General features: G+C 59.1%; 3 protein-coding genes across 6 annotated transcripts in view; 1 reads left to right on the forward strand and 2 right to left on the reverse strand.

Moving 5' to 3' along the window:
• The first annotated feature begins 1,113 nt into the window (after nt 1–1,113).
• Nucleotides 1,114–5,844, forward strand: UNC5A (unc-5 netrin receptor A). The gene is made up of 16 exons (XM_058815138.1): nt 1,114–1,180; nt 1,314–1,535; nt 1,665–1,808; nt 1,883–1,986; nt 2,098–2,278; nt 2,392–2,559; nt 2,748–2,912; nt 2,998–3,186; nt 3,605–3,904; nt 3,996–4,083; nt 4,163–4,331; nt 4,403–4,636; nt 4,731–4,880; nt 4,976–5,140; nt 5,225–5,400; nt 5,608–5,844. The coding sequence occupies exons 1-16, from the start codon at nt 1,114–1,116 to the stop codon at nt 5,765–5,767; spliced, it is 2,682 nt and encodes an 893-aa protein (XP_058671121.1). The 3' UTR covers nt 5,768–5,844.
• Nucleotides 5,845–6,291: 447 nt separating this feature from the next.
• HK3 (hexokinase 3) lies at nt 6,292–11,605 on the reverse strand. The gene is made up of 19 exons (XM_058815614.1): nt 11,508–11,605; nt 11,230–11,382; nt 11,074–11,110; nt 10,834–10,996; nt 10,373–10,521; nt 10,085–10,216; nt 9,701–9,977; nt 9,444–9,627; nt 9,119–9,274; nt 8,766–8,999; nt 8,373–8,677; nt 8,156–8,295; nt 7,887–8,006; nt 7,706–7,801; nt 7,484–7,583; nt 7,178–7,361; nt 6,950–7,105; nt 6,561–6,794; nt 6,292–6,433 (listed from the first exon to the last, which is right to left on the reverse strand). Exons 1-19 carry the CDS (start codon nt 11,603–11,605, stop codon nt 6,292–6,294), a joined length of 3,060 nt encoding a protein of 1,019 aa, XP_058671597.1.
• A 901-nt stretch (nt 11,606–12,506) lies between these two features.
• UIMC1 (ubiquitin interaction motif containing 1) overlaps nt 12,507–20,160 on the reverse strand; it is a 39,433-nt gene continuing 31,779 nt past the window's right edge. For 3 of the 4 annotated variants that reach the window (XM_058815346.1, XM_058815344.1, XM_058815345.1), the window contains 4 exons: nt 16,816–16,894; nt 15,179–15,299; nt 13,369–13,432; nt 12,507–12,928 (listed from right to left, as the gene is read on the reverse strand). In XM_058815346.1, the coding sequence (XP_058671329.1) occupies nt 12,675–12,928; nt 13,369–13,432; nt 15,179–15,299; nt 16,816–16,894 (518 nt within the window). In that variant the 3' untranslated portion in view covers nt 12,507–12,674. The remainder of the gene's footprint in view (nt 12,929–13,368; nt 13,433–15,178; nt 15,300–16,815; nt 16,895–20,160) is intronic. The other variant, XM_058815347.1, reaches the window with a different exon arrangement.

The raw sequence follows: 20,160 nt of genomic DNA on the forward strand, positions 1-20,160 counted from the left end.
TACCCGAGCAGCAGGCACAGCGGTGGGTGATGCGGCAGGGACAGCACCGCAGCGCCGGGCACCGCAGCGCCGGGCACCGCAGCGCCGGGCACCGCAGCGCCTGTCCGTGCCGTGACCCCCGGGCCGGCCTCAGGCTGCGGCTGGGGGGGGTCGTTAAACCGGTGAAATATGAAATGCCTGTATATCCCCGACAGGAGTTTTAATTAAATTAATTGCCAGTGACATTGTAAAAGTGCTGATGGGGTAATAACCGGCGCGTTATGGTCGCCGTTTATCTTCCCCGCGTAAATTAGCTGCCGCACCTTGCCCGTCCCGGCGGGCATCGCGGCGGGCTCGTCCGCACCCGCTGCCCGGCTCCGAGGGGCCTGAGCCGGCCGGGGGGAGCGGCAGGGCCTGGAGCCTCCCTGGGGGCTCAGGCAGGGCCCAAGGGACCCCCGTGTCGCTCCCGTTCCCGTCACACAGGCGGCCGTGCCGGGCGGGAGCCAGCCGGGGTGGGCACAGGCAGTGGGGTCCCACGGGCACATGGGGAGTGGCTGGTGGTTGCCAAACGAAGGTACTTAATTACTGCGCATTCCATCCCATTTAATTGCTTATTAAATCCTAACCAGCCAATTAGCAGCAGCAATTACAGCTTCATTCAGTGACACAATCGCTATTTTATCGTTTCTTAATCAAATGCTTATTTAGGGCCCTGGTTTATTAACTCTTTCCACAGCAGGCACCGGCGGGGTGGGGGGAGTAGAGACACCTGGCCTTGTCTGGGTTGGGGGATGTGGATATCATGGGAGTGTGCCATGTGTCGTGTCCCCAGCACTGCTGTCCCCATGGGGGCATGTGTGTCCAGCACTGAGCCATCCTCACCACCCTGGTGACAGCCAGCCCCCATGTGCTGGGTGTCAGGGCCACAGGATAGGGCACACTGCTGTGCCACCCTGCTGTGTCACCACCACTTGCCCAGCATCCCTGTGCCACTCTGGGGTGCAGCAGGGCAGGATGTGGCTGGTCAGTGTCTCTCAGTGTGCTGGAGAAGGGGGTGGCAGGCGCCCCGGAGGCGTGAGCGATGGCCCTTGTTGGTCACACTACATTTCCTTTTCATTAGTGCTAAGTGTGGACATGAGGGATCGGCAAGGGTTCAGCGGGCACGGCCACTGCGTGGCTGCTTTCCCTGATGGATGGCAGGGTGGGACAGGGCTGCCGCACTGCTGGTGGAAGGGACACTGGGGAGGCACAGGGCCACTGGCACGTGGCTGTGCCAGCGTGGGTGATGTCCCAGCCAGGGCACGTGGAGGTGGCCGAGCCCCATCTCCCCACAGGTGCTCAGCAAAGCGCGACCGTGGCCAACCCGGCGTCTGGCGCATCCTCGGACCTGCTGCCACACTTCCAACTGGAGCCGGAGGATGTCTACATTGTGAAGAACAAGGCAGTGAGCCTGGCCTGCCGTGCCACCCCTGCCACGCAGATCTACTTCAAGTGCAATGGCGAGTGGGTGCACCAAGGTGACCACGTTACGCAGCACAGCACCGACCGCAGCACCGGTGAGCGCCAGCAGGAGCGGCGGTGCCAGCCCCACTCCTGCGGAGCCACATTTGGCAGGGCTTGCTGGGGCTGGGGCATCGGGGACAGCTCCTGGCATGCCAGTGTGACGTGCCACTGTCCGGTCCCAGGGCTGCCAGTGATGGAAGTGCGCATCGAGGTCACCCGTCAACAAGTGGAGAAGATCTTTGGGCTGGAGGAGTACTGGTGCCAGTGCGTGGCCTGGAGCTCCTCCGGCACCACCAAGAGCCAGAAGGCCTTTGTGCGCATCGCCTGTGAGTGTCTGCGGGTGTCTGGACTCTGTGGGGCACCGGCCCCAGCCCCCCATCTCACCCCTGTGCCTCCCCAGATCTGCGCAAGAACTTCGAGCAGGAGCCGACAGCCAGGGAGGTCTCCATTGAGCAGGGCATCGTGCTGCCATGCCGCCCTCCCGAGGGCATCCCCCCGGCCGAGGTGGGTCCCTGCAGCTGGGCAGGACAGGCTGTGGCTGGGGATACCCCTCACCCAGGGCGATGATGTGTGTGATCCCAGGCAGGCACCCAGTGACATCCCTGTGCCCTACAGGTGGAGTGGCTCCGCAACGAGGAGCTGGTGGACCCAGAACTGGATGCCAATGTCTATGTGACACCAGAGCACAGCCTGGTGCTGCGTCAGGCCCGCCTGGCCGACACCGCCAACTACACCTGCGTGGCCAAAAACATCGTGGCCCGTCGCCGCAGCGCCTCCGCTGCCATCACTGTCTACGGTATGGCCCCTCCACGCCAGTCCCCACCACGCTGCCCTGGTGTCACTCTCCCTGTCCTGTCCCTCCCTGCGTCCCCTTAGCGGCAGGGCGCTGACGGGTCCCTCTCCACCCAGTGAACGGCGGCTGGTCGACGTGGACGCAGTGGTCAGGCTGCAGCACCAGCTGTGGACGGGGCTGGCAGAAGCGGAGCCGGACGTGCACCAACCCCACACCCCTCAATGGGGGTGCTTTCTGTGAGGGCCAAAACGTGCAGAAAACTGCCTGCACCACCCTCTGCCCAGGTACCTGCCCTGCTCGGGGCACCGCCACCGCCCCGTCGTGCCGATGCTGCACTCCCCACTGCGCCCATTGCAGTCCCCATCCCCACCAGGTGTCTTGTCCTCCAATTCCCCTATGTGTCCGTCTCTGCCAGCCCCGGGGCAGGGAAGGGGGGTGGCAGCAGGGCGCTGACCCCAGGCTGTGCCTGCAGTGGATGGCGCCTGGTCGGAGTGGAGCAAATGGTCGGAGTGTGGGGCTGAATGCACCCACTGGCGCAGCCGCGAGTGCTCGGAGCCAGCGCCGCGCAACGGAGGCCGGGATTGTCATGGCCCCGAGCTGGACACCCGTAACTGCACCTCTGAGCTCTGCACCCATGGTGAGCACGACGGGGATGGCAGGGTTATCCCCTGGCAGAGGGGACCAGGGGGTGACCATGTGTGCTGATGCCCTGCCCCACACAGCTGCCCCCGGCGCAGAGGACGTAGCGCTGTACGTGGGGCTGGTGGCCGTGGCCGTGTGCCTGGTGCTGCTGCTGCTGGTGGGGGTGCTGGTGTACTGCCGCAAGAAAGGGGGCCTGGACGCTGATGTGGCTGATTCCTCCATCCTCACCGCCGGCTTCCAGCCCGTCAGCATCAAACCCAGCAAGGCTGGTGAGTGAGAGTTGCAAGGACAGTGCACCCACACTGGGACGTGGTGTCCCTTGGACCTGCAGGTGGCCATACCTGCCAGGGGGTCTCTGGGCAGGGCCTGTCTGCTACAGGGCATCCCCCGTAGGTGGGAGTCTGTGCCCTGTGGGTCCCTGATCTTGAGTTGACTCTTCACCATATGGGGTATCCTGACCTAGGGATGGGAACTCTGCATCTTAGAGTCCCTGACTGTGGGATCAGTGCTCTATGCCACATAGGGTCAGATCTTCAGGGGTGGTGGCTGTGCCCTATGGGGTCCTCACTATGGGGCAGAGATTGTGTGCCCCATGCCCTCTCAATCTGATTGTGCCTGTGTATCATTGCTGGAAACCCCCTGTTTCCTCCTTGCCCTGGCACCACAGTCGCTTGCTCTGTGCTGCAGACAACCCCAGCCTGCTCACCATCCAGCCAGACCTCAGCACCACCACCATGACCTACCAGGGCTCGCTCTGCCCACGCCAGGACGGCCCTGCCAAGCTCCAGCTGCCCAACGGGCACCTGCTGAGCCCGCTGGGTGCTGGACGGCACACGCTGCACCACAGCTCGCCCGCCGCCGAGGGTGCTGACTTCGTGGCGCGGCTCTCCACGCAGAGCTACTTCCGCTCCCTGCCCCGTGGCACCAACAACATGGCCTATGGCACCTTCAACTTCCTGGGGGGAAGGCTCATGATCCCCAACACAGGTACAGCGGGGTGGGGGTTCCAGAGCACTGCCCAGGCCAGGCAGGGTCCTCATGGGGCTCACCCCCTGCCTGCACCCCTCTTCCCACCCAGGGATCAGCCTGCTCATCCCACCCGATGCCATCCCACGGGGGAAGATCTATGAGGTCTACCTGACCCTGCACAAGCAGGAGGAGGTGAGGTAGGTGCTGGGGCTGCTGGGGCACGGGGCTGTTGGACGGGGTTCTGTCCTCACTCAGCTGCCCCCATCGCTGCCCCAGGCTGCCCCTGGCTGGCTGCCAGACGCTGCTGAGCCCCATTGTCAGCTGTGGCCCCCCCGGGGTCCTCCTCACCCGCCCCGCCATCCTGGCCATGGGGCACTGCGTGGAAGCCAGTGCTGAGAACTGGAGCATCCGGCTGAAGAAGCAGTCGTGCGAGGGCACGTGGGAGGTGAGCAGGGGCGAGGGGTTTCAGGGATGGAGGAGGGACAGGCAGGGCTGAGGTGCATCTCTGCCCGGTAGGACGTGCTGCAGCTGGGCGCTGAGCCGTGCACAGAGCTGTACTACTGCCAGCTGGAAGCGCAGGCTTGCTACGTGTTCACGGAGCAGCTGGGGCGCTTTGCCCTGGTCGGGGAGTCCCTTAGCATGGCGGCCTCCAAGCGCCTCAAGCTGGTCCTGTTCGCGCCGGCCGCCTGCCCCTCGCTCGAGTACAACATCCGTGTCTACTGCCTCAGTGACACCCAGGACGTCCTCAAGGTACAGGGTCCCCAACCTGCCCGTCCCGGCTTGGAGCGAGAGCTGCGCTCCTGGTGTGCGGCATCTCCTGCCTGACCGCTGCTTGTGCTGGCAGGAGGTGATCCAGCTGGAGAAGCAGCTGGGAGGGCAGCTGATCGGAGCCCCCCGGGTGCTGCACTTCAAGGACAGCTACCACAACCTGCGCCTCTCCATCCACGATATGCCCAGCTCCCTCTGGAAGAGCAAGCTCCTCGCCAGCTACCAGGTGAGGAGTCTGGCCGGTGTGTGGGGATCTGGATAGAGGTGTAGGGAGGTGTCCCTTCAACTCTGACACCCCCCAGCTCTGTCGCCCCACTGCAGGAGATCCCCTTCTACCACATCTGGAGCGGGCTGCAACCCTTCCTGCACTGCACCTTCACCCTGGAGCGCTTGAGCACCAGCACTTGTGAGCTGGCCTGCAAGATCTGGGTCTGGCAGGTGGAGGGAGATGGGCAGAGCTTCACTGTCAACTTCAACATCGCCAAGGTGAGGGCAGGACTGGGCCACTCCTTGGGGTGGCCATAGCATTGCCTCACATCCCCTTCCCTCCCTGCTCATGCTCTCCCCTAGGACACAAGGTTTTCAGACTGGCTGGTCCCTGACGAGGTGGGCACGCCGGCTCTGGTGGGCCCCAGTGCCTTCAAGATCCCCTTCCTCATCCGCCAAAAGATCATCAGCAGCCTGGACCCGCCGGGCACACGGGGAGCTGACTGGAGGACACTGGCACAAAAGCTCAACCTTGACAGGTAATGCAGACTGAGGAGAGTTCTGGGCATGGGTGGTATGCTGGATGGGGGCAGGGGTTCTGGCCTCATCCTGCACCTATGGATGGATGCTGGAATGCTGTGGGATCCCAGCAAAGGGCTGCTGAACAAGGTGAGGCTAGCACGGGGCTGATAATGGCATGTGGAGCCATCCCTGTGCCCTGACATGGTCCTTCTGTCCACTTCCAGCCATCTCAGCTTCTTCGCCTCGAAGGCCAGCCCTACAGCCATGATCCTCAACTTGTGGGAAGCACGGCACTTCCCCAATGGCAACCTCTCCCAGCTGGCTGCCGCCGTGGCCGAGGTCGGCAAGCAGGACGGTGCCCTCTTCTCGGAGGCTGAGTGCTGAGCATGGTGGGTCCCAGGGGACCACCACCATGGGGCTAAGGGGGGCCCTGGCTGGCCCACCAGGCTCCTACTGCCCCACAGCGCACAAGGAGGGCTACCTGGCCCCCTTGGGAGGGCAGGATGCCCCTGCCCCATGGCAGTCAGGCCCCTCCAGCACTGTGGCATCGGGACTCAGCCCAGCCCTGGGGTCCCAGAGCCCCATGGTGGGGGACTGGGGGGGCACAGGGTGTGCGTCGTGCGTGCGGTGCCGTCGTGGTGTCTGCGTGTGGGGCCAGGCGGCCCCGGGCCCCGTGCCGTGTTGTGTAAAGCCCGTTTTTTTAATTCTGTATTAAGTGCATTCAAGTATTTACACTTGGCCTTATGTACATAGCGGTGCCGCGGGCGGGGGGTCTGCCGGACGTGAATGTAAATAAATTCGATATATATTGCTACGTGGGGCTGTCCCCGGCCATGCGCTGCCCCACGCCCCTCATGATCCCCCCAGAAGCTGGAGATGCAGACCAGAGAGCTTTATTGGAATGGTGACTATTCCTTGGCTTTGGCAGCGCGATCGGCCACAGCTGCTACGAGCGCGGCCCCTTTCCCTGAGCCATCCTCTGATAGCATGAAGGTCACATTACACTTGGGTGCCAGGTCCTTCAGCGTCATCTGGAGGTTGTTGGAAAAGCTAGGCAGGATGGAAGGGGACGGTGAGGACTGATGCTCCCACCCTATGCACACCATGCCTCCCACCACAGATCTCTTCATTGGACAAGGATGCCCCATGGGTGCCTGCTGCCCCTGGCCCCACTCACCATGGGTGCAGCTTGTACAAGGTGCCATCCACCCCAACAGTGACAGACAGTTGGTCCACGCCTCGGCTCTCCCGCATCTTCTCCACCACAGCAGCCAAGCCAGCAGCGCAGAGCTGGGCCGCGCGCAGGGACACGGTCTGGCACACCTCCCGCATCAGCACGCAGTCCTCAAAGCTGGCATCAAGCTCCAGTTCGTTCAGGATGGTCCGGATCTGACGCAGGGCCAGCCCATTGCTGTCCAGACCAATGCCATTGTTAGCAGCAGAGTCCCCATCCCCATCACTGTCCCCATCACCCTGTCTGTGCCACATCATGTAGCCTGGCTCCTCACCTGGTGTTCTGACACCCCCACCCTGGGTTCAGGGAACCCATAGGAACCCAACACTCACAGCTCGATGGTAGAGAGGAATTTGGTCTTGAAGATGTCCTTGGTCTGCAGTTTGGGGCTGGGTTTCCCTTGGAACAAGAGCTCTTTCTCTGTCATTACCACCAGGATCTGACGCACGATCTCGCCCAGGTACATGCCGCTGATGAGCTTCTCAAACCTATCCAACGCACAGCCTCAGCTAGGCACAGCCACCCGCTCCCACCCTCTCTGCCCCAGGGCCCTCACCCACCTCTGCTTGCCCGGGTTGATGGTGGTTTCATCCACCACCAGGTCGAAGTGGGTGAAGAGATGGTCTAGGCAGCCGTTGTCCCCAAAGGCCCCCCACTCCATGTTGATGCACATGCGGCCCTGGTCCCCCTCCACAGTGCCCACGTTCTTCATCTCCTCCATGTAACAGGCATTGGTCCCTGTCCCTGCAGGCCCCATGCTGGTGTCACCCCCATAGCAGGTCTGGTAGAGGCATGTGGCCATGCCGTGGGGGGTAGAGGGGTGGTGAGGAGATGGGGAACTTCCTGGATGCAGAGATGCTCCTCACCCACAATGAGGCCAATTTCACATTTGGGGTCATCATAACCACAGGCCATCATGGTTCCCACTGTGTCGTTGACCAGAGCCACCACCTGCATCCCTAAGTGCTGCCAAATAGGAGATGGAGACACGTGGTCTAGTGGCATCCAGACACCTCCTGGGGCGGACACTGTCTGGATGCAGGTCCCCCTACCCTAAAGACAGGGACAGGCCACCAGACATTCCCTACCCGTTTGCGCTTGGCAGCATCCCGCAGCAGCTGGACAACATCCTGTCCGACGCAGCCTGAGGCGCTGAAGCCTTTGGTCCAGGTCAGCAGCAATGCCTGCAACAGTGGCCAGATCAGGAGCCAGGGCAGCACACATCCTGGGGTCCTTCCCACCATCCTGGTGCTGGAGCCACCCCCTCACCTTATCCAGGCCCACTTGCTGGCAGGGGAAAGAGAAGGTGAAGCCAAGAGGCAGCATCTGTGCCACCAGGTTCTGCTTCGTCTGGAAGTCTATGATGCAGTCGATGATGTGGTCGAAAAGCTGTGGAGAGTGAGCATGGTGAGCATGGCCTAGGCTGGGGCAATGCTGGGGGGCCTCTCCCAGCCCCATCATGGCCCCATGGAGAGCAAGTAGGGAGGCAATGCCCACACCCTCGCCCCAGCCACTGGGTCACAGGTCCTCAGTCTCACCTCCTCGCCACTGCCCTGCATGACGCCAACTGGGATGACGTAGATCTCGCTGGCCATGGTGATGCCAGCCTCTGCAATGCGTACCACCAGCACACGGAAATTGGTTCCCCCCAGGTCCAGCGCCAGGAAGTCACCTTTCTCTGCGGGGAGCCAGCACAGTGCATTAGCAGGGCCACAGCCTCCTCAGCACCCCACTGCCAGTGTCCCCGTTCCTTACCAGTGCCATCAGGTGTGTGAGTAACGTAGGTGGGCAGCATGCGGACAGAGGCACTGGGATTGGTCTCCTTACCCAGGCCCCGATCCATCTCCTGCCTCATCAGTGTCTGGACTTTCACCAGGTCATCGCGGCTGAGCCGCAGCGGGCCCAGCACCTCATTCACTGCACGGCGCTGGGCTGCCAGGCGCAAAGCCACTGCTGTCACCATGGCTGCCCCCCGCCCAGAGCCATCTCTTGAGGCCAGGATGGTGGCCATGCACTCAGGGGCCAGTAGCCTTGACACACTCACCACGATCTCCTCAAACCTGCCCAGGATGAAAAGGATAGCATGGGCTGGGTGTGAGGCATCCCACTGGGGTAGCACCCCACTGGGAGCCCTCTGTTCCTCATCACCTGGAGTAGCCCGCGAACAATTCTCCTTCCACCCCCACGTTGACCATCAGCGACTCCAAATCCCGGGTCTGGCACATGTAGCTGAGGATGGCAGCCAGCCCAGTGGCGTGGAATGTGGCAGCACGCCCCATCACTGCCCGGCAGATCTGCTGCATCCGGCCGCAATCCCGCTCGCTGGGCTGTAGCCCCACCGCCTCCAGAATCCTCTTAACTTCAGTTATGCTGTCCTCGTTGCTAGAAGGCAGATCACAGCCTTGCAGCAATCTGCAGGTTCACCAGCCCGCAGCCAGGAACACCCATCCATCACCCCCCATCCTCCCACCCCCGGCAGCTCCTGGTCCTCAGACACTCACTTGACAATCTCTTGAAGATGTTGCATTGTGAACACTCCCTTCTCCTTCAGGACAGCAGTATCAGTCCCAGTGAACATAGCTTTCTCAGCAGTCAGGGCAATCAGCACGTGCCTGACAATCTCCCCCAGGTACAGGGTGCCCACCATCTTCTCAAACCTGTGTGAGTTTGAGTCACCATGGGAGTCAGTCATGCCTCCCTAGCAGCACCTCTTGGCCCTTTAAGAGCACCCAGGAGCATTGCAGGGGAATGAGTGCTCCTCTTGGTGGGGCCTGACATGCTCAGGGATAGATAGGGAGCCTGTCTTTTCTCGGGAAGAAATAGCACCTCTTTTCCCCAGGGTTGGAAGATTCCTCATCCACAGCTTGATCGAAGGGTGTGACGAGGTCTTTCAGGGCACCATCATCCCCAAAGCAGCCCCACTCAGTGTTGACACACATCCGCCCGCTGGTCTCCTCTGTTGTTTCCACCAGGTACGCCTCGGCCATGAAGCAACAGTTGGAGCCCTTGTCTGCAGGAGTGATGGGGCTGAGCACCAGCACAGCCCCCCCACCACCACGGCACATGCCGTGCCCAGGTCTCACCTGCAACCATGGCGACCTCACAGGCTCTCCCCTCCATGCTGCAGGTCATCATGGTGCCCACAGTGTCATTCATCAGGGCAACGACTTCCACATGGCGGGACTGGCTAGGAGCAGATTGAGAAGATTTCCTGCCCTTAAACCAACCGCCTCCCCCACTGGGCTCCCCCTCCTTATCTGGCCAAGCGTGCTTATCGATGGCTGTCTGCAGCATTTCCACCACGTCCTTCCCCACCACGCCACTGCAGTTGAAGCCCTTGGACCAGGAGAGGAGTTCTGCCTGTGGAGAAAATGTAGCAGAGCCATTGACCTCCGGCACCAGGACGGTTCCTCTCCCCACTGCTGCTGTGCTGTGGTCACAGCCTGGGGCAGGGCTCTCCCCCTCACCTTGTTCAGCTGTGTCTGTCGGCAAGTGAAGGGGAACACAAAGCCCAAGGGAAGGTATTGCTCAGAGTTGGTGTCAGGGCTGGTGGTCTCAGACAGGAACTGGGTCACGCATTGTGCAATGAAGTTAAAGAGCTGCAAAGTTATGACTGGGGGTAAGGGCTGCTTGCTTTTCTCAGTACCCAGGCTTTGAAAGGCAGCCTTGAGCTCCAACCAGCCCGGTGCCCTGCCGAGCCTCCGTGATGCTGGGCAGCCCAGCACCAGCCACCCTTTGCCATGACCTCCTCATACCGCTTGCCCCTCGCCCTGTGTGATGCCCTCTGGCAGGTCGTAGATCTTGTACATCATTTGGGGACTCAAGTTTCCATCTCCGTAGAGGGTCACCAGCAGGGTCCGAACCTGGGTCTGGCACAGCTCCACCACCAGAAAGTTGCCCTTCTCTATGGGGAAACAGAGACAGTGTCAGGCAGAGACCTTTCCTGTGGCAGATCTCCCAAAATCTGCTCCTTGCCCTCTCCCAGGGATAGTCACTGACCCAGGGAGGAAGATCCTGAGATCCTGAGACTCTAAGAGGGGCCAAGGAAACAAGCCTCTGGCTACTGCCCCTGCACTGGGGAGTGGCAGAGAAGCTTATGGACCCTATAACTCATCCAAGAGTGGTTTACCCCTCCCAGCATCCCCAGGTCAACTCCAGTGAGGTGTGCAGGGCTGCCGGTAGCAGAACAGTTCATCCTCAGGCTGGGCTGCCTTACCAGTGCCGTTGGGAGTGGAGCAGATGTAGGTGGGCAGCATCCGCACTTTGGCGTGTGCATGTGTCTGGCGGCTCAGCCCCTTGCACATGTCCTGTATCATGTGGCCCTTCATAACATGCAGCCTCTCCAGTGGGATGCTGAGTGATCGCAGGGCTCGTTGTATCTGGGGATGGTGCATTAGGGCAGAGGTGCAGAAACTAAGGGCAGGGAACTTACGACAGGAGCAGGTACAGGCCTTACCGGTGTGCTGTGGGAACTATCAGGATTGCCCCCTGACCTGCATGGAGGGAGGTGGCATGTCACCCACTGAGCTCTGGCCTGCAGGACAGGACAAATGCCTGCCCTTGCCCAGGCACACAGTGGGGCTGGGGGGCCTGTACCCAGCTCTGCTCCCACCTGCTGTCTATGTCCATGGCCATTGAGGGGTCCATATGGTCGTCCTTGTGCGGTACCTTCCCACTGCCTCTGCGGTCGTGGAGGAGAAGGCTCTGCCCCGTCACGGTCATAGGGCTGAGTGTGGGGGCGGAGGAAGCAGAGGGTCCCCACGACCTGCAAGAGGCCAGAGGCTGATGTTTGTCCCCTGCAACAGCCTGAGGGATCCGGGGAACCTAGCGGCCCCTCCCGGGCCCCACAGCGCTCTCCGCAGGGCAGGAGCCGCTCACCGGCCCACGTACCGGCTGTCCTGCTCGTGCGCGCCCAGGCCTTGGTCTGCTCTATCCGCCCCGCCGGGCCGGCCATTTTGGGATGTGGGCCGGGTGCTGCGACTGCCCATGGCGGCGAGGCAGGGGCCGATGGTGGGGGCCGGTGTTTGGAGCCGGTGTGGGGCCGGGGCCGGGGCCGGCGGTGGCCGTGGCCGGGGCCGGTGTAGGGGCCGATGGTGGCCGGGGCCGGTGTAGGGCCCGGTGGTGGCCGGGGCGGCGTGCGGGGCCGGCGGTGGCCGCGGCCGCTGTGAGGGGCCGTTATGGGGCCGGCACCCGTGCCGGCGAGAGCGGGGCCGTTGCCGCCGCCGTCACCCTGGCAACAGCCGCGCCCAGGCTCGCCATTGGTCGGCCCGCCGCGAGCCGGCCCCGCCGCGGCCAATGGGCGGCGCCGCTCCGGGCCCCACCCTCGTGAGGGGCCGCTCCCCGCTCCGCGCTCCCGGCCGCGCGGCAGCGCCGTTTAAAGCCCGGGTTTAATGAGCTCGGCACCAGCTCGTGCCATTAATTAGCCACGGGTCGCCCTCCCCCGTTCCTCGTGAGGATGCTCTCGGGGAGCAGATCCCTCTAAGGCCCGGTGCGAGACAGGCAAAGCCCCGGGGAGCGACAGGGGACAGGGAAAGCACCAAGGACACGGGGACACCGCGGCCGTGGCTCCTCCGGTCCTTGCATCCGCTGACTGCGGCTGTCAGCTGGCACCAAGGTGCCCTCTGCCCCTCCCGGCTGGGAGCGTCAGTGCTGTGCTGCTGCACAGAGCACAGGACACTGCAGCCTCTGCCCCGAGGCCTCCCCACCAACCCCAGCTCCCTGGCAGTGGGATTGGTGACCCATTGCCCGCTGCTTCTTCTCTCCTCCCTCCCGTGCCCTCCCATTCCCCAGAGAAAGCCAGCACAGCTCTGCCGTGGTGCTGCAGTTTCATAAAAACATACATAAATATATTTCCATTTCTGTAAGAGAGAGCAAAGCTGCACAGGCACCTATAAAACACACAGTCACTTCTCCACCCAGCGCTCCCAGCACAGGTCGTATAAAACATATAAAAGGGGCGCAGGAGACAAAGGCTGCAGGTGAAGCAGGGGTACAGTGCCAAGGAGACCCTCGCTGGGGCACAGGGAGCAGCTGGGGGTCCCTGCAGCATTGCCACCCTCAGAACTTGTGCCTTCTCCGGCGGCAGCCTCTGGGCCGGTGCTGGCTGCCTGCACGGAGAGCCGTGCATGGCTCCGAGTCCACCACGCCATCCATGGCTTCCAAGGAGATGCCGGGTTTGGCGGGGGAGCCATGGAAAGGGAGGTGCTGAAGGGAGATGGGGCTGTCTGCTGACGGCTCCCCATCGGCGGCTGAGAGTGTGGGAGAGGAGTGCTGGTCTCCTAATCCAGTGAGGGGAGTCCCCGCGTCAGCACCTGCAACAAAAGCACACATCAGCCCTCCTGTGTGAACCACGGGTGCTGCCAAAGCACCTCTCCCCCCTCTTCTCCTCCTGTCCTTGGATCCATGGAGGGAAGCACTGGTGCACAGACAGGGACAGCAGAAGTCTCCCACATGCCCCAGGAAGCTGGACATGTCTTGGGGCAATGGTTCAGAGGACCCCCCTACTCCTGCAAGGGCTCTGGTGTGGGTCCAGTGGGCACACACCCAGTGGGTACTGGCAGGAATGTGTGCAGCCAGCTGGGGAATGCTGACAGCCAGCTAAGCCCACAGCCCCCTGCTCTGCTCAGAAAGAACAGACCCTTCCAAGGGGAATTTACTCTCCCAGAACAGCCCAGGCTGAGCCAGGACCAAAAGGGGAGAGCTGGGAAAAGCAGCAACAACCCAGCCAGGCTGGAATAGGAAGTTTTTCCACCTTCAAATTTGCTCTCCGAGAGCTCCAGCATCCTGAGGAGTCCTCTCTCCTGCCTTCCAGTGTCCTGCCAAGGAGAGGAGAACAACCATCACAGCACTGCCACGAGGGACCCCTTAGCCAGGATGGTGCCCCCAGCCCGCAGGGTCAGGCTGGGCACAAGAGGGACTGCTGCCACCCAAGGGAAGGGTACTGCTCTGTGCCCAGCCCAACCAGTGCTCAAGCAGAGGCAGCAGAGAGCAGTAATCAAGCAGAACCTGGTGAAGAGGGAGGCCAGGGTACAGGATGCCACCCCCAAGCCCAGCCAGCAAGCACAGGGCTGTGATAAAAGGGGGCATCAGGGGCTCTGACACCACTGGAACACATCCCCCAGCACTGCATGTCCAAGGGCAGACTCAGCCCACTCTGTCCACGGGTATTGGTGCTTGGTGCTGGAGGGAAGGGTGTTCCTTCAGGGCACAGCCAGACAGGGAACACACCTTGTGCCCTCTCTCTGCCCCTGGGAAGATGCAGCCATGCTGGTCACACATGCTAGGGGAAGATCACTTGGCCTGACTGCTTTGAGCCTCACTGGCCCAGCAGAATCCCCCCTCCTGGCTGCTCCCTGCCCCCAGAACTGCTCTGGAAGGCACTGGCATCCCAGCTGTGGTGTTGGAGTTGCAAATCCCCCCAAAATGGGCCACTGCAGGAAGCTGCAAGCCTAACTGTGCCATTAGGAAGCTTTGCAATGGCCCAGCCAACATCCAGGCTTCCCCAGTGAGCTGCCACTGCAGTAAAAGACAAAGCCAGAGGTAACAGCCTTGCTGAACCTTCTCAAAGAGCCCCCTGGCTTCAGCATCTTTCCCCCATCCCCTGTGCCTGCTTGCAGGACCCACACACACCAGCCAGCTGTGGGGCACAGGGACAGAATCAGAGCCCCCACAGAGCTGGTCACATGCAGGAGCAGCCATGCCCTGCAGTACTCTGAACCACACAGTGCTTGGCTGTATCCCAGCCAAAATCATCAACCAGAAATCTCATCATTTGCATCTGAATCCCCAAAGGGCTGAGGTCTGTGATGGATTTAAGGGATTATACAAAACTAAGACATCATGTTGCATCTTCATGCCGTGAATCACATTTCTGAGCGCAGGCAAAGCCGCAGCACGAGGCTTTTGCCTGCAGGAGCCAGCAGGAAGGCCTGGAAGGACCCTCTGTGCTCCCCTGGGACTGCCACGAGCAGGAAAAAACACGGTGGGGGCTAACACCTGGCGAGTGACTGTGAGGCAGCTGCCACCCACGCTCCTGCCTCCCACCTCCTCTACTCTAGTGAGGCACATTCCCCACACCCAGCACACCTCCACTCCAGCACACTCACTCCCCCACAACTCCCCTGGGACATTGCTGCTGCTCGCTCCCAGCACTGAGCATTTCCCCTGCTCTGGCTCCAAAGCCTTCCCCAAGGGAATGGGCCTGTGGATATCCAGAGAGGTTTGTCATGCTGACGCTGGCCTCCCCTCCATCGACATTCAGCAGAAGAAGGCTGCAGGACTGAGGCTGTGCTGGCTGGCAGCAGGACAGCCCTGGCTGCCTGCCCACTGGAGAGGCTGCTGGCAGCTCTGCTGGATTAGCTCACCCCTGGGACCGCTCCGTGCTCCCACAGACCGTCGTGGGAAGGAGGGCAATGAGTTCTCTGTCCACAGCAGCCCACAGGGACAGGCAATCCTGCACCAGGTCAGCTCATCCCTGCCAGCCAGGCAAGCAGCTCCTGCTGCCAGCCCGGCCCCACAGGCAGCACAAAGCAAAGGAGATGGTGTGCAGGGGCGCCCCTCACCTTGGCTCTTCGCAGCCTCCTGGTTCCCTGAGCTTGCCTAGCAGCCTGAAGGCAGCTGTCCACGTGCCTCTGATACAGCAGCAGTGGCACCAGTGACTTACAGAGGTAGCACTTCTCACACCTGCCAGGCAGCAAAGGACAGAGCACTGCATTAGGATTCACCCTGCACCGGGCTCCCAGACACCAGCAGTGACTCCTCTCCCCCAGGCCATGCTGTGGAGAAGACGTGTCACCAAATCCAGTCTCACCCAGTGGGGTCAGGCCGGCACCAATCTCAAGGACTGAGTGATTATCAGTTCTCCCTCCCTGCTCCTCTGTGTCCTGCTGCTGCAGCAGCGGGACAGTAATCAAATCTGCTCATCTAACTATCTCAAACACCACTGATTTTTCCCCAGACATAAAGCACCCTGTCAAAATCTACAGAAATCAAGTGCAAGGGCTTTGCAAAGGGGAGTTAAATTCTGCCTGAAAAGCAAACCAAGTGTGTTAAATCAGAGAGACATTTTACCAGGGCTGGATGAACTTGTCTGACTAGTAAATCAAGCCTTTCTCTGCACTGTCTCCATTTTACATCGTGCCATGCAGGGAGAGGAATTGCAGAGCACATGCTCCTGCTGGGGGGTTGGCTCAGCTTGTTTCTCAAACCCCCTCGTTAGGGGTGGAAGATGCTCAGGCTCATGCAGGACAACTGAGTGTTCTTGGGAAGAAGATTATTCTGGGTGAAAGGAGATGAAGGTCAGGCATAGATTTACACAGCTACACTCACTTCCACACCAGCTCTCAGCAGGGACTGAACCCTGCAGAAGAGGACACTGGCTGTTCAGGAGGGAAGCTGCATTCAGGAATGGACTATCTCCAGGAAGAGACAAAGCCCCCAGGGACCGGCCCCAGCTACATTGTGTTCAGTTTGATAGTGGTACTCTCTGAGTGAAACACCCCAGGCTCTAAAATGCATATGGAGAGCCCCCATCGAGCAAAACTCTGCAGCACTTTTTCCCGTATTTTCTTTCCAGTCAGTGCTGATTACCCAGATAATGTGTCTAAACAGAAGCTGTCCTCTCTATAATTAGCCTAATTCCATTAGTGATGTTGCCATCCACTGTTTGTAACAGCAAAATTGCTTCCATAGCAGGGATTTTACTGTCAGATCCTCTCTTATGATGCTTTGTGTGGGTGGCAGGAGGAGGGGCTGCATGGAGAGAGATTAAACAAAGCCACTGCTATTCTGAAAGTCTAATTTAATTAAGAATATCACTACAGGTGCCATGTTGACATCCTCCATGTCCTGGCCTCTTCTTTTGCAGGGGTTACCAAGCTCAAACCTCCCATCAGAAACTGGCTGAGTTAGCACCATTTTAGCTACAGCTCCCCCCCAGAAGCCATGTGCCCCTGACCCGTCATGGATTGGGCTGAAAGGAAATCAGTGCAAAAATAAACAATCTGAGAACAGCAAATTCCTCTTGCTTCTGTTTAAATATAGCCAGCACTGCAACAAGAGGCACTGAGGAAAAGCAATTTCTTAGGGAAACACTGTTATAAGGCCAACGGCCAGCATACGTACAGGAATAAAGACATCCATAGCCAAGCTAGTGCAGAAGCACAGAGATAATCTTGGAGGAGCAGGCATACCTACTTACTTGTCAATGTCTGAGGATGGTGGGCTACTTTTACCACTGGCAGCTTTATTTCTTGCCTCTCTCTGACGCCGGGTGAGCACTGGAGAAAAACAGAAAGGGTTAACAAAAAGGGTTACTACCATTCACCCCAAATCATCCCTACATCATGCTCAAATGCACCAAGTTTCAATCACTTCCACTCAAAGCTGCAGCAGTAGTGATGGCAGAGGTGAAGAAGCAGTGGACTGGGACAAGCAGGGTTTTCTTTCCTACAGAAGAGGTTGCTGGACAAGTGTCCTTTTTTCCTGGGGGGATACTGAAAAATTTACCTTTCCCAGACTGGAGAGCCAGCTGACCACTTCACACCTAATTTGCCAGAAACAGCTGGATTGGCAGTCTGTAGTTTACAGGAATTTCAGAGCTGCTGACAGCAGTGTGATAGCCTGAGAGCAGCGTTACCCAGCTGCTCTGGCAGCACAGCCCAGCTCCCTGCCAAGCCAGGCTCCCGTGCCTGCTGCAGGATGGGACAGTGCCAGCTGTGGGCTCAGGGGAGTGCAGAGCCGAGGCAAGGGCTCTGCAGAGGCACCAGACCTTTGATGGAGAGCCTGGCTGGGAAGGGACACAGCTCACACTGGAAAGGGAAGTTACAACATTAGCCCACACTCACTGCTTTCCCACTGCCCACGTGAACTGTGGTGCTGTTGTCACAGACAGCCCTGGCAGTCCCTTGGATGAAGATCTCCAGCAGGAGCAGTGCTGCTCTCCAGAAGCTCCAACACATGAGCAGCCAGTGAGATCCCAGCTGAGCAGCTGATGACGGGCCCAACCATTTCTGCTCCCCCAGCAAGCCCCAGCAGCCTTTCCCCACTGGCTCTGCAGGCATCTGCAGGGAGCACGTTGGAGTGTTGTCCCTTTCAGTTGAATTCCTCTCAGCGTATTCCTGTTGACATACCACCAGCAAAGATCCTCAGGGAACATTTCAGATAGCTTAGCTTGCTTCACCAGGGACGTTCAAGACTCCAGCTCCAAAACAGATGTCACAGTGAGCGCTCTCAGGCATGCTGGCTAAGGGGACAATGCAGGGAGCTGTTTTACGGCTTGGTGATGCTGCTTCCCATACTCATGAGGACAAAAGTCTGACTCCAAGGTATAGACACAACAAACCTGTTATTGTTAGCACATCATCTGTGATAAAGAAAGCGAAGCACAAAATTCTGTGCGGAACAAAGAGAATTCTCCCGAGTTTTAGCAAAACTCCATTTCTAGAATGTTGGGCAACCCCAATATCTATCCACAATGCAGCACAGCCTTTCTTTCAGCAGCAATCACTGATCTGCAGCTACAACCAGCAATGTGCTGTGAAGTGCTCAGAGCTGGTGGGGCTGATGGGAGACAACCATGCTGAAGAAACAAGCTCAAGGCTTCCTGGGATGTGGGTATTGTCTCCTAGGCGATGACTGATACCAACAGCTCATCGCTCACAGGAACTAAAGCAAACGCCTCTCTTCAATATAGCCTGGCCCAGATTTGAAGTGGCAGCCTGACTAGGATGACTGGTAACAATGGCCACCCCCCAGGCCATCCAGCCTCCCAAGAAGCCAACCAACACGTGTGTTTGACAGCGTGGTGAGAACTGCTCTCCAAATCAGCGTGTGCTCGTTAATATTCTTTAACGAGCCTTGTGCACCAGCTCAGGTGTTAATCACTTCTATTTTCTTCCAAAAGCAGTGAACACATCTGGCATAATGGGCCCATTAGAGATGTCTGGGACTAGCTCTGCAGCTGCCCAGGAGGAGACCCTCAGCTGCAATGCTGAAAGAAGCATCAGAGGAGAGAGAACAGGGCCAGCTGGTGGAACAACCCCTGCCCCCAAGAAGGGGGTTCTGAACACAGGAAAAGACTTGCCACAGGCAAAATCTCCACCACAGAGCAGTGCTGACCTGCTTGTGTGACAGGAGCCTTGTAACCCTCCCAAATGCAATGCTCTTTGCTGGGTCAGACATACTCCATGGCCCAAGAACAACCTTTTCCCTCGCTCGGCAATAATTCTGGTTGACAAGTCATTCTTGGCCTGTTTGGCTCCAGCATTCACTCTGGGGAAGAGCAGCAAACCCTGCCCAGTATGGCCCTGCTATCAACACACTCAGCCTGGGCACCTCCTGAGGCTGCCAGCTCTGGCTGGCATGTGGAGCAGTGAGGTCAGAGCCACTGAGCTCCTCACCTCCCTGCTCAGCCCACCTGCAGTCTGATCCACCAGCTCCCTGTGCTCTCTGTGCCACCTCCCTGCAGGATCCATCAGTGTCTGGCTCATGGCATCTTCTCCCCTCTCAGAAGCCACACAGTTTTCCTCTGCACCCATTTCATTACTCTTTCTGCTGTATCAGTGCCACTTCTACTGATGTGAAGAGCTTTTTAACAGCATCAGTGCTGCTGCTGAAGACTGACAGCTGCATCAAGACTGCATTTGAGCCTTTGGGAGGAAGGGATATACCAAATCCTCATTTCCTGGGCTCGCTTGGGAACTGAGAATGCTGGATGGATGTAGATGAAGGGTGAGAGGCATTGAGTATGTCACAAAGCCCAGGAGTATTTGCTGTACTCAGCTGCAGCCAAGACTCCCTTCCAGACTGAGACCAGCAGATCCCTGCACTGGCAGCAGCAGTGGGAGATGGATGTGGTGACTCCAGCAGAGCCCTCTCACACAAGTGAGCCCCTTCAGTTGAGTGCATGAAGAAAGAGGGAGCTGGCACAGAAATTCCACAGCTCCACTCATTCACTTGGAATTAACACCAGTCACTGAGCTGGAAACCCAGGGCCTCAGCCCTCCCCAGCCTGGTACAGTGGCTAACACAACATCAGGCTCTTCTTTTTATTTACTCAGATCACAGGAAAGTGGAAATTCATGATAAGATTTTCATGCTGCCCAGGTACGTGGCGGTCTGGGCATCCAGCCAGGTTGACCATGTACGTAGGGGAAGCAACTGTAGCTCATCTTGCCCAGCTGCTCATTTGAAAACTTGCCCTTAGATATCAGCCAGACTGACTGGGCTCCTGAGACCTAAGACTGAGAGACTTTGGTGCATGATTATAAGAAGGAAGAAGAGAAGTAAAACCAGCAAGACCCCATCCTTTTGTAGTATTAAAATGAAAACCACTGACAGCTATAGTTTGTAGGGCTGCAATTCCAGAGACATCAGGAGAAAGGCTAATTAATAAATCTGAAGACAGACTAAGAACCCCTGATCCAGTGCACCAAAGGAAAACTGAAGCTATTTTTTTCTTAACAGATCAGGGCATGGCTTAGAGGGCAGAACTCTGACTTCCTCTCACACAAGGCTGCTGCTGTGCTCCCGAGGAAGCCAGCAG

This window comes from Ammospiza caudacuta, chromosome 16 (assembly GCF_027887145.1).
Source record: "Ammospiza caudacuta isolate bAmmCau1 chromosome 16, bAmmCau1.pri, whole genome shotgun sequence".
In the NCBI taxonomy this organism is placed as follows: domain Eukaryota; kingdom Metazoa; phylum Chordata; class Aves; order Passeriformes; family Passerellidae; genus Ammospiza; species Ammospiza caudacuta.

Bases quoted from the DNA above. Each gene is read 5' to 3' on its own strand.
- UNC5A (XM_058815138.1), top strand. From the start codon at position 1,114: ATGAGGGATCGGCAAGGGTTCAGCGGGCACGGCCACTGCGTGGCTGCT. The intron at 1,809-1,882 runs GTGAGTGTCTGC...GTGCCTCCCCAG, and splicing joins GGCCTTTGTGCGCATCGCCT to ATCTGCGCAAGAACTTCGAG. The intron at 2,913-2,997 runs GTGAGCACGACG...TGCCCCACACAG, and splicing joins CTCTGAGCTCTGCACCCATG to CTGCCCCCGGCGCAGAGGAC.
- HK3 (XM_058815614.1), bottom strand. From the start codon at position 11,605: ATGGGCAGTCGCAGCACCCGGCCCACATCCCAAAATGGCCGGCCCGGC. The intron at 9,275-9,443 runs GTGCTATTTCTT...AAACTCACACAG, and splicing joins TCCAACCCTGGGGAAAAGAG to GTTTGAGAAGATGGTGGGCA. The intron at 6,434-6,560 runs GTGAGTGGGGCC...CATCCTGCCTAG, and splicing joins TTGTACAAGCTGCACCCATG to CTTTTCCAACAACCTCCAGA.